Raw genomic sequence first — 13,004 nt, 5'->3', positions numbered from 1 at the left:
CCCCCCCAATGTTCACACAGAAGTGCATCTTACACGCCTGAAAGAGGCTATTATTTATTTATCTGAAATACTGATCTATTATTATGCAAGAACCGACTTTCAAGATCGCAGCCGAGGTGTTGGGGTTAAACTAAATGGAACCCGGATCTACTTCAGTTTAATTGGATCTCGCATATGTATCTAATTCAACACCCCCACTTCAATAAACAAATAATTGAATTAAATTAGCCTGTCCCGCATGAATTAACCAGGAATAGGCTGGCATACTGTATCTACTTACCTGGAAGTAAATTCTATTGAACTCAGGGGAACTTACCTCTGAGTAGGTATGTATAGAATTTAACCAATGACCACATCCTTTTTAAAATAAACAAACAAACAAAAACCCTACAATGTTGCCCTCATTTAGGCAAGTCATATATGAACTTGGTGTGTTTCTGTTACCTGGGAAATGGTACAAACTTTTAACGGGAAGTTTATGCAGGTATTTTCGTTGTTTTTTAAAGCACCTACCCACAAATGCATCTTGGTTTCCATCAACCATCGAGGACTTGTGGGTTAAAATATAAAGAAATACTCGCATTTTCAACGCCCTAATTTGCAGTGCCTAGGGTTGTGTTGGCTTTAACAAAACTACCTTGCAGAGAGAGGAAGTTTCAAGAAGCGAACTGAAAAGACATTCAGGCGACTGACAATTCACTCCTCTTTACTGAGGGACTGAAAACCTAATCCGGATAATCTCCACTCATTCCTTCTTTCCAAAATCAGCCGGGAAGCAAGGAAGCAAGGTTGAAATGAATGGAGACCATCCCACCTCGGAAGAACACCAGACATGCACTAGACAACGTGGCAACTAGGCAACTTGGGAAGTCAGGCGAACTAATGCCAGTGTACTGGAAGAAGCAAAGATCACAAGTGTCGAAGCAATGATTCTTCAACATCAACTTCGTTGGACTCGTCATGTTGTTCGGATGCCTGATTATCGTCTGCCAAAGCAACTACAGTACTCTATTCCGAACCTAAAAATGGAAAGCATAATGCTGGTGGCCAACAAAAGAGGTTTAAAGACTCTCTCAAGGCAAATCTAAAAAAATGTAGCATAAACACCTATAACTGGGAAACGCTGGCCTTATGAGCGCTCCAGTTGGAAAACAGGCTTTACCAAAGGTGTCATGGACTTTGAAGACGCTGGAACTCAGAACGAAAGGGAGAAACGTGCCAAGAGAAAGGCACGTTTGGCAAACCCTCACCGTTATTAACGCCCCCCCCCAAAAAAAACCTGTAACCTGTATCCCCACTGTGGAAGGACCTGTGGATCCAGAATTGGCCTCTACAGTCACTTACGGACTCACTGTAATCTTACTCTGCCATGAGTCTAGTTCCAGGTAGGTAGCCGTGTTGGTCTGCCCTAGTACCTAAACAAAATTTTAAAAATTCCTTCCAGTAGCACCTTAGAGACCAACTAAGTTTGTCATTGGTATGAGCTTTCGTGTTATCTGAAGAAGTGTGCATGCACACGAAAGCTCACACCAATGACAAACTTAGTTGGTCTCTAAGGTGCTACTGGAAGGATTTTTTTTTTAAAAAAATTGTTTCTGCCATGAGTGATCGCCATAGAAGAAAAAGAAGTAGTTAAGCCAGGCCATCCTGCTCTGGTGGAGCCCCCGTTCATTTCAATGGGTCCTGCGCAGGAGACCTTCCTGGCTGATCCCGCGCTTTTGTAGTTGAAGCCCAACGCGTCTAGAGTTATGAATTACTTGGGAGTAAGGATTTAATAGGCTGGCCAAGCCTTTCCAGACCTCAATCAATGGGACTTTTCTCTGGGAAAGAGTGTTTGGGGATGGTGTCTGCTCTTAAGCATGGCTGGTGTGTGGGGGTGTGGCAGGTGAAAAGGAAACACTTAAATCTCACTTATTTAAACGGCAATCAAAGCTAAACATTTGCGTTAAACTTTCTCACTTCAGGTTTGTGGGAGCTCCTTTCTCTCTTAGCAGCCCAGAACGAGAGGTGCTATGTTCACAAAGGATTAAGGAACAGGGCCCCCCGGGTGCATCTCAGCGAATGGACTTTGTTTTCAGCGTCAGAACTGAGGTTCCCATCCATAGACACACAAATCAATTCCAGGTTTTCTCCCCAAACTTCCTTACCCCTACCAGTCTAATTTTGAAAACAATCACCACCACCAGGATCTGTTGTTATCCTTAATTCAGAAATCATTGGCGATCACCGGCAAGTCGCCCAGAGACCTACCAGTCAATCCGGATCTACCTTTTGCCTAGCCATGGCTTAAAGGAACTGGCTGCTCGGTTTAGTTCTGCCATCTCCACACATTGGCCAGTTCCTTCCGCTATGAAGGTGCTCACCATTGAGAATCCATTGTACCAAAGGCCAGTGGATAGCGTTACTATTATACCGTGAAGGCCAATGGATTCCTTAGGACAGAACAACCCGAAACTTACTTCAGCCGAAATATCTGGTCTGAAGCCGGTTTCCTCTTCTTTCCACTGCAACAAATCAACCTACAGTGCAGTCCTGTGGATGTCTACTCGGAAGTGCCATTGAGTTGGGACTTTTTTTTCCAGGTAAGCGTGTATCGGATGGCGGCCGCTAAATCGAATTTTTGGGCTAAACTTGCGTGTATGTGTGTTTTAACAACAACACCCTCTCACCAATGGTCTTTATATGTTTACATAGCAATTTCCCTTCTGATTTCAGAGGGTGAAAAACACACTCACGGATCATTGTGCAGGGCAGGAAATGTTACATGTAGATACAAAACCCCAGGCTCTTAATGAACGGTTAGAAAAATAGCCACTTGTTTCTCAGCGAGAAGAGTGAAAAGGTCACGGAGCATTTGGAAATGGTTCCAAATCTAAGCTCTCGCTCAGAAGTCGGATTGCTTGATGTCAGTGCAACTGGCGTTTGATGGACAGATGGAGCATCCCGGAATTACTTAAGGCGGACTACATGCTCCTCCTTCGGTTTGACTGAATAGCGCCGGAAGATATTTTCCAGCGGGTGTTTCTACGTGGAATTGGAAGGTCCTCGTCTCAGTTCGTAAATGCAGCCAATTAGGAGAGTCTATATTAATTAGTCAACAATCAAAGATTCTGCTCTGAAGGTGGCAGGAATACCGGCGCTGAGGAGCACATCTGAGCATCTGAATATATTAAACAGAACAGAACCCGTCCTCCTTTTCAGTGGGGCTCCTATTGATCTACGAAACCAATATATGACACAACCCTATAAGAGGTCTCAGAAGGAAGTCCCACAGAATTCAATAGAGTTCACTCCCAAGCAAGTGTGTAGCTTAAAGCACGCTCAACAGCACGATCCTACGCATGTTTCCTCACAAATAAGCCAAATTGGGCTCAATGGGGGTTACTCTCAGGTAAGTGCGAATGCAGCCTAAAAGTTACCTCCAACGTTAAGATTCATTTCCCTTGGTAGACGGGCGCTATAATAATCACCTGTTTTGAGTTGAAGAAATGACTTTTCACCCATTGGTGGGTCTTTCACCACCAGATAAAACCGACCTGCTTCCAAGTACTGTAAAAGTGCGCTAGGAAGGCCTTTGTCTTATCTTTCAATTACGATCAAAACCGGGGTTTTAACATCTTGATTTCAATACTGTAGTAGGATGTAAATCATTGAATCCTTACTCTAAAGTAGCTCTCTCCCGCCTCACCCCTCACTGCAGAAAATGCGATGGTTTTGTAATGTTGTTGGGTGTGGTATGTATGGTAGTATCAGCATATCTTGATCTATTACACAGAGCTGCCTTAAATCAATGCGGCCACTCTGTGCCACTTACCTCGGAATAAGCCCCAATGAAGTCAATAGGATTTACTTCTGAGTAGACATATAAAATGTGTTTTGTATTCTGTTTTAAATTGTGGAAAAATGAGTTTTTCTGATGGGATATACCTACCGGTCATCAAGAGGAAAGCTTTTAAAATTATACAAGGCTTTCAGTTTTCTGTGTAAAAAGAACTGGTATACAATCGGAGTCTAGGAAATCAGTGGATGTCGACTGAAAACAATTGACCAATTCAGCTTTTTGTGGTGGGTGGGTATGCGTTAGAAAGAGACTATGCTATTTCATGCCACTGTTTATCACAGAAGTTACATTCTTAACACAGTCTCTTCTCCTTTAATATTTATTTAGATTACTATATCTTATGCCAGCAAAATTAGGTTGGCATCAGATAAGGCAGAAATCACGTCATCGCAATATCTTTGTTTTCTAGCCTGGGAGATACTGTGTAACTCGTTTGCTCTAAGCTGCTCCCAGTAAAATCAAGCAGAGCTCACTTTGTGTCAGAGAGTTGTGGTGAACTGAGGTCTATTATTTTGCAAGCATTTTGTATGGGGCCTCTCCAGTGGTGGCACCTCATTTGTAGGCCTGGAGCCTTTGATGGCTTTTTAAAGGTGCCAGGCAAAACCATTTTATTTAACCCATCCAGGTCTTTGGTTCTTAACTGGGAGGCTACTAGTTATGCGTGTGGTCTTTTTGGGGGTGGGTGGGTGCTCATTCTTTTAAGTGGGGTGGGATTTGTTCCATATATTTCCAAGGATTGAGCTGACTCGATTCCTGTTTCGGAAAGGAACACACCAGCTTTTCTAATGATGTCAGGCAGCAAGCGAAGGATACCTGACTGAGTCTTCGCTGATGCCCTCGGCCCTTCCCAGCTCTCTGACGTTGCCATGTTGCTCTTTTGCAAACACCACACGTCTAAGACGAAGACGCCCCTGCCTCGAATTTAGTGAGAGTTTGTATGGGAGTTTGGTTGAGGCTGCTGCTGTTTGGGGTGGGGGAATCGCCCCCTGCTTCGGGAGAGGATTGCTGCTTACCGATAACACCTCGGGACCACAGAGACATGTTCAGTACAATTGTTACACCCTTCACGCAGAAAATCCCGAACCAAATTAACTTCGACAAACAAGCCTTTCCGTCCAGAATTTACCCGCTCCCTACCCCGCACACAGGCCGCGCTGCCCGCAGTTCCCATGGACCTGAGCAGCAGAGGGCGCTGTTGCACTTCCTTTAGGTCGAGGCGCAGCACTGGCGTTTAAAACAGAAAGAGGGGAGAATGGGCCAGAGAGGCGCACAAACATCACCACGGCGGCCGCGTAGAATCTAACAGCTGCTAAAGAAAGCTTTAAAAGGCAGAAGCAATAGAAGTGCCCCGCCCCACCCGCGCACCGCTTTCCTGGCCCACACACAATACGCTATACATTGTGGTTGCAACTTGAATCTCTTTCGATTGGGCGAGGGGACACTTGCAGTGATACAAGATCGCACCTATCAACCTTTCCTAGGAGACACCGATGGGAATATTGGGGGGGGATAGGGGAGGCTAGATTCAGGTGCGAGGCTGACCAGAAAGGGGTGGGCAGACTCACCATTGGCGCTGGGGTGTTGCCTTCCGAATAGTTTGCTGCTAGAAGCTTCCTTCCTGCTCTCTGGAGAATCATTGAATTCTCCTTTTTTAATATCAGAGTCTTTGGAGAAAAGACATTCAACAGCAGAAGGTTGTACCCCTGAGGGAGAGGGAGAGGGAGAGGGAGAGGGAGAGGGAGAGGGAGAGGGAGAGGGAGAGGGAGAGGGAGAGGGAGAGGGAGGGAGAGAAAGAAAGAAAGAAAGAAAGAAAGAAAGAAAGAGAGAAAGAAAGAAAGAAAGAAAGAAAGAAAGAGAAAGAAAGAAAGAAAGAAAGAAAGAAAGAAAGAAAGAAAGAAAGAAAGAAAGAAAGAAAGAAAGAAAGAAAGAAAGAAAGAAGGTCGTGGATCGGGAGAAGGAAAGGGCAGGCGGGTAGAGAGTGGCGGAAGGGGGACAAAGAAAGAGACAGCGAGTTAGGGAAAGTGCGTCTGGAAAGCAAGCACGCTTAGGAAACATTTGTGGAAAGGGACGTCCCGTCTCATACCCCTCAACCCAATTCTGGGACTCCCCGCTCCTCCGCTTTCTCTGCCTTGGACCCGGAGCAGCCACCCCAGCAGCCTGCCTTAGCCAGGCCAATGGGCACCCTCGACTTTATACAGAGCTCTGCGGCAGAGATCAAAACACTGGATCTAGCAGGACGCCTCGAATCGAGGTGGCAGGATAGGAAACTCAAGGGCGCTGGAGCCTCAGTCCAGCTAAGGCGGAGTTCGAAGACTGACAGCCAGGCTAGTCCCGATCCCTTCAGTGAATCTTCTTCCCTCGATTCCTACTCTCAACACAGAAGCATCAAATCTGCGTTGCAATACTGTGATAAAAATAAATAAATAAGCCACGCAAGGCTAGCATATAAGGGTGATCAACCTTTGGCTCTTCATAAATCGGTTAACTTTTATCTTCCCTGGCCTTTGGTTGATGGGAGCTGGGCTCCAGCAAACAGCCAGAAGGCCATAGGACACCCCCTCAACTGGATTAGGGATCGGGTGGCCACTGGGGGTGGTCCTCTTTGTCAGGACATCCTTGGGTAGATATTATGCATACACCCGCTCGCCCATCACCCAGGTGCTTTAACAGACTTAAAAAAAAACCCACCCACAAATCAAAACAAATGCACACCGCACGTCGACATCATTCTTGCGAAGTGTAAATCGATGGGAAAATATCTCTCTTACCTAACTGAACGCAAGCCGATACAAGTTTACGACAGTTGGACTCCATAACCCGTTATCTGCAAAACATTAGATGCAAAGGGACGTTAAGAAGAGGCGCACAATGAAGTCACCAACCTGACAGCTCGGCTGGGCGAACGGAGAACGCCGAACGCCTCTTAAAAAGAAGTCTTAAATAAAGAAAAACAAAACAAAACACAGTTGCCTAGTTTACCATCGGTTTTTTTCCCGAACCGGAGAAGAAAGGACTTGAAAAAGTGTGTGTGGGGGTGCAGATGTTTGGTTGGAGGGAGGTGCCTGCAATCCTAAACACATTCGGTGGGACTTAACTTCGTGGGCGGAGAGGGGAATATGGTTAGGCTTGTGTTGCTGGTTTCTTTCCTCTTTGGACATTTAAAGGCAAGAGGAAGGGGAGGGCGGAGAACCCTAAGCGATTTTTTTTTTTAGTCCCGACTCCCAGTCCAGGAAAATCGAGGTTAGTTTGTTTAAAATCGATTGAACCACATCTCCTGGAACTCAAACAGAGTCGGCTTGACTGGGTAGTGTGGTTCGGGCTTTTTGGTTCTGGAGAAATTTAATGTGGTACCTGGCCATTCAACTTTCCCCCCTTCCTTGTGTCTCAGTTTTAGTGTTGTAAAGACCCACTACGGAAGATACAAGGTGGAAAATAGTAGTAGTAGTAGTAGTAGTAAGTAGTAGTAATGCCCAATTATCCTCATCCTCACCAATGCAAAACTAATGTAAATTAATGTGCATCATTTGACGCGTGGAATCTGAGTAATGCCCATCGCCTCTAGGGATATTTCTCACTTGACATAACCATCTCAATTCAGAAACACTTGAAAGAATTATTATTGTGGGGAGGGGTGTTGGGATTGGACTTCCCTTAGGTTTGTAAAAAAACAACAACACTGTGGCTGTAGTCTGGCGCTACCCACTCTGTGGCTTGCTGAGAAGACAGTGAGAGAAAATAGCTTTGCTCAGCTTGTCTAATGAAAATGTCTTTGAATGGAATTTACTCTTCTTCCTCTATAAGCAGCTTCGTTCAATTTCACTAACCTACCAGGGGGACATTCACTAGCCAAATTTGAAGCGACGCGCTGCTGTCAATGGGACTGGATTACCCTGGTGATGTAGAATCCTGACCCTTTAATTCTTTGTTGCAAAAGTAGGCCCGAGGGAAACTCAATAGGATGCACTTCCGGTGCTCCGATTCCAGACACTTCCTACACATCAAGGAGGAAACAAGAGGATCGGGCGCATAAGGTTGCGCACTTACCTGGGAGTAAATCGTACTAAACTTCCCGGCACTTAATTCCCAGTAAATGCAGGGTTAGGATCGGGCTGGCAGCTAATTAACGAGGCGCAGCCCGATCCTATGCCGAGCTAGGCGTGCCTAAACCCATTCAAATAAAGCAACCAGCTGCTTCCCTGAATTGAAAATTAAAGCCTGCGCGGTCTTTCCTCTTTTGCCAGACTTTTAAAAAGTAAAGGAGAAGGGATTTGGAGATCCGACGCTCTCACTATAGAACTAATCTAGAAAAACAGCCGGGATGCAAAGTGGCCGGGTTTATTTTCAGGGACATTGGGGTGTGTGTGCATATTTACCTCCCGCCCTCCAGTGTGAGAAAAACAATACACAAAATCAAAAAGAAAACATTCTCGTGAATGACTGTGCCGGGCAATCCAGGGACTTTCATTCTGCGGAAATTTTGATGCCCCCGAATTTAAGAAGGAGATTCCCTTAAAATAAGGGTTGAGTTCACCCCGATCAGAGACGGGGAGCTCCTGCAATCCGTCGTGAGTTTTGGCTCCCGGAGAAATTGACCAGGATAAGCTCGCTGACTCCTTCAACCAGGTAGGTATACAGAACCTTCCCGTCCTATTCTTGTAGAAGGGATTTCGAAAACCGTTCTAAACACCTTCAGGGGAATTGGCTGATGACCCGCGGAGCGAGAGGAAAAGAGGGTCCCCCAACGCAGACCATCGCCTAGCCAGGGCCCCCACCCCGCTTGGTTTACACGGAGGGCACCCTCAGGGAGCCTTCGGAAGAGCTCTGAGGTGCCACATTTGGAAGCTGCGGGTTTTAGTAATTCTGAGGGTGTCCCCCCTTTCTTTAAAGGTGGGGAAAATCTCAGGATTAGTGCCTGATTGAGATGTCTGTTCGGGAGATATTACAAAAATCATTATCAGCGCTCTCTACTAACTGGATATGAAGTAACACAGATGGGATTTTATTAGTCCAGGCTTCAGATGTTTACTTATGATAATTTGGGTGAAAAATTTGCATGTCATCATCGTTTGGGTAATTTCCCCCTTTGAAACCCCCTCCCCCATTTCAATGGTGCTCCTCTATTAGCCGGTGCTTATCCTCCATTAGAAATCTGGGTCGGATAAATAAATTTGACTAAGAAGCGGGTTAAGATTTTAGAGGGGGAAACAGCCATTCGACAGCATTTTTTTAAAAAAAGGATTCAGAATACGATCCATAATCGAATATCCTAATAGCATCACCCATATCCTGAGCGCGTTTCCTTGCAAACTCTTCCGCTTGCATTGCAACTTATTTCCCCCCCCCCCATTGAAGGGCGCAATCCGTCACTCAGTTCCCTGGGACTTACTTCTGACCAGGCGCTCAGGATCAGGATGCACGTGGATTTAGGATCGCAGCCTTATTTCGAAGCCGATGGGCCTTCTTTTCAACTAACGGCCAGATCCTAAGCTTAATACCCAAGTGGGTCCCACTGAAATAAATGAGACATCATTCCAGGTAAATATGCAGAGGATCGGGGCACCCGAAAGGTCAGTGAATGTTTATTTCTTGAGACAACTCTCAGAATTCTAATAGGGCCGAGCCATTTATATTCCCAGCTCCAGGGAGCCGAAAGAGGATGGCTCGCTGAGTGTATGAAACGCCCTTTCCAATAAAGAGGCCTAGTATGTGAGCTGTGGTGAAATTGTTAAGGAAGGCAATTAAGAAAACCCCCTAATTCCTCTCTGATGATCCTTAAACCGGTTCTGTCAAGACAAGCCTCGCATGACAAATTTGGTCGCCCTGTTTCAACGCCTACCTTGATGGCTAATTTATCTAACCACCTGAGACGCGCAATTTATTTTTCTCTGTTTTTAAGTCGCCTCCCCCCCCAACCTTCTTCAAAAATCTGGACAAGATTATATCCTACGAAGACAGACATATAACCACCTGGAATGTCAACAGTTATAATTATCCACACTTTAAAACAATCCTTCTGCTATTCATATGTATATCAATATTTATTTTATTACAGGGTTTCTAGAGCTCTTAAGAAACAAACAGTTTTGCAGCACAAACCTAACCACATTTATGTTGGGGGGGGGAATGTGTGTGTGTGAAGTCACCACCGATTGTCAGGATTGCAGTGTGTGTTGCAGAGGTGGGGGCACAATTTTTGCGCTGTAAATAAATTGTCACCCTAAATCGATTCTGAAAGACCCAGGTCCTAATTATATCCATAACTACATAACTATTTGTTTCTCCATATATCTACACCACAAAAACGGGGGGGGGGGAGGTGAGGAAATCAGACCGATTACATGGGATCTGTAGGAACTTTTAACGAGTAACTCCACAAGCTTTCCGCCATATTACTAATATTAGGTTCCTATGCTAAACTGATTTATGTGGAAGGAATCCCATTGATTAAATCAATGCGGCTTATTACAAAATCATTTGGGGGAGGGTAATAGGGTGATCAGAACTAAAACTAGATTCCTGTTCATTTGCAAATCCGATCTTTAACCCACTTTTGCTTGTCCCTTATTTAATTTTGTTGTATTATGATTCAAAATACTATTTTAGGTGTGTAGCAAAATTTGCACCATTTAAGACGCTGTTAACTATTTTACAAGCAAGCGACGCGAATCACAATTAAATAATAATAAGTATTCTCCACACTTTTAAAAATGGTTAAGCCAAATTCGTGTCTATCAGCAACATGCAGCGAGGCATACAATTAAATGATAATTACCGAGAGAAAAATAATATAAAATATTATTGATGGCAGATTAGAAACCAGGATATATATATATATATATATATTGGGGGGGGGCTTCTTTTCTGTCTTTCTAGGAAGTAAGGAAATCGAATTGGTGGCTGACTACAGACAGCATCAGAACCCTAACCGATTTTGTATACTGTACACACAAGTCAGTTTAAACTTTTTTTTTTTAAAAAAAATGCAAAATCGGGCCTTATTTTGTAACTGAAACAAGGCTCGGACCAAAAGGAGAACAAAAATATACAAGCGGCATATGCATAAGGCATCGCCTCTATTTGTTTCCGTTACTTTAAGGATCTGCAAACCTTAAATGCGACACACACACACACAAACTGCAATATACGTGATATTTCCCTCCAGAGGAATACCGTTTACTTAGGCGCGCGCTAAGAAGAAACTTTTGCAAAACTAGGCAAATTTCCTAGGAAAGCAGCACTTTCTTCTTGCCAGTGCAACCCCTTTGTTAATTTATTAAACTTCTTTTTCTGGTGCCTTTAAAAGGGGGGGGGGAAATAGGGAGGATGTGTGGGTGTAAAAAAAATTCATTTTGCATTTGAAGAATCAGTGAATTAACCTTAAGCGGTAGGGAGTGAAACTGGCGACGAACCCTTTGGAGGAAGCTCGGTGTGTGTAAAATCCTAATATAACTAGTAACCTGCAGCTGATATACTTAACTGGTAGCGCGTTAGTAGCTTTCTTGTGCAAATAGTCGTGGGAGTAGCTGCAGCAGTTATCATCATAGTGGTACTGATGGAGATAACTATTATGTTTACTGTTGTTACGACGATTAGTGGACAAGGGTAATTTATTGTCTTTCCTTGACGATCAGCATTGGCTGACTCTTTCAAGCCTAGCGAGAGCCCAGCCCTTCCAAACCGACGGCTCGCTAAAGGAAAGGTAGCCAATTGGGTCTACAAACTGCCCCAGCGCAGAAAGGCCTGCAGCAGGTCCTTCCCCTCGACTCCTGTTCTTTCAACATCCCCCTCGAGGGAGGAGGCCGGTCCCCCAAGACGTCTGGTTTAAACTGGAGTTCTTGGTTTAAACTGGGAGCGCGCAAAAAGGGGTGGGATGGGGTGGGGGGGCACTGCTTTTGGCAAGCCCACAGTCAACCCTCCCCAAACCCCCCAGCCCCCACACCGCATTTATAACTGCAAAAACACACACACACCAAGGTTTGCAGCAAGCCCAGACGGCCCCCTCCGCTCGCCCCCCAAACGCCCGAGCGCCACAAATCACCCTTCGGGGCGAGTCTGGCGAAGTGGAACCAATTGGCCGATTCACATTATCTCACACCGCCGGGCCAAAGGCAGCGACGGGCCTCCTTGGCTCTGCTTACCGGCTCCCTTTTGCAAGCGCGCGTCGCTCTCTCTGTTTTCCCCCCTTCGCCCTCCCTGATCGCCGCCTTCGTCGTCGTCTTCTTCTGGGCCGAAGCTTTTAGCAAATCCCAGGCTCGAGATGAGAATTGCTGGACGACTCGAGTCGCCCACAGACGCCTCCTCCGCCGCCTCCAGCAAGCGCACCAGCAGCAGCACCACTAAGGCCAGTCTGGGACGGCGAGGAAGCCGGAGCAAGGCAAAGATCCCTAAGGAGAAAGGAAAGCTGGCCGGCAGGCGCGCGGCGTTCCGTCGAGGGGGCCACGGCGGGAGGGAGCTGTTGGCCGCGGCTCGACGGCAGGCAGGCAAGCAGGCAGGCAGGCAGGCAGGCTCCTGGCGGCTTTGCTGTGGGACCGCTGTGCTTTCCCGGGGCGGACACGCTGCCTCTCTCTCTCTCTGCCTTTCTTCGCCTCTCCTCGGGCTCCTCTCGCCTCGCTCTGCCTGGCCGGGGAGCCGCGTGACGTCAGCAGAGATTCCACCAAACTCAACTCCGCTGCCAAGCAGAGAGACGACGGGGCGGGGGGGGGAAGCGAAGTGCAGGGGGCGCAGTTGGGAGAAGACCTGAGAGACAGAGAGAGAGAGAGAAGGAGGAGGATGGATAGATGGACGGATCGACCTGAAGGCTGAGCTAGGCTGGGCGGAGAGCAGAGGCAAACCATCAGTAGACAGAGGCGGCGATGCTCTGCGCGCTGCCTTGAGAGAATAAGCCTCGTGGAAGTGCCCTGTGCAAGGAAAGGCCCCGATCCCAGCCTACATTCCCCGAAATCCAGGTAGACCCTGAAATAGCGCTAGGTGGAACCGAGGTAGTGGTTGGCCTAAGAAACAAAAGGAGATGAGACCGCTGGATAAAGGGAGAAACCGACGGTCCCAGGAATATGGACGTGCCAAAGCGCCCCCCACCAGCCCACCACAAGGGGAAAGCAAAAAGGCGAAGGAATTGCGTTAGGAGCGCGCGCGGGGGGGGGGCTGCGTGAAAGTGGGAGAGGCG

General features: G+C 46.5%; 1 protein-coding gene across 3 annotated transcripts in view; it reads right to left on the bottom strand.

Moving 5' to 3' along the window:
- The window catches only part of PITX2 (paired like homeodomain 2), a 35,302-nt gene extending 22,619 nt beyond the window's left edge, over nt 1-12,683 (bottom strand). The window contains exons 1-3 of one of the 3 annotated variants that reach the window (XM_035113770.3): nt 11,980-12,683; nt 6,610-6,665; nt 5,407-5,505 (exon numbers count right to left, since the gene is read on the bottom strand). In XM_035113770.3, coding sequence (XP_034969661.1) covers nt 5,407-5,505; nt 6,610-6,655 — 145 coding nt within the window. In that variant the 5' untranslated portion in view covers nt 6,656-6,665; nt 11,980-12,683. Of the gene's footprint in view, nt 1-5,406; nt 5,545-6,609; nt 6,666-11,979 lie in introns of all 3 variants that reach the window. The other 2 variants (XM_035113767.3, XM_035113772.3) reach the window with 2 other exon arrangements.
- Between the last annotated feature and the right edge of the window lie 321 nt (nt 12,684-13,004).

This window comes from Zootoca vivipara, chromosome Z1, assembly GCF_965207765.1.
Source record: "Zootoca vivipara chromosome Z1, rZooViv2.hap1.1, whole genome shotgun sequence".
NCBI lineage: Eukaryota > Metazoa > Chordata > Lepidosauria > Squamata > Lacertidae > Zootoca > Zootoca vivipara.
Note: the sequence above shows the minus strand (reverse complement) of the source record. Positions and strands in the feature narration are given on the sequence as shown.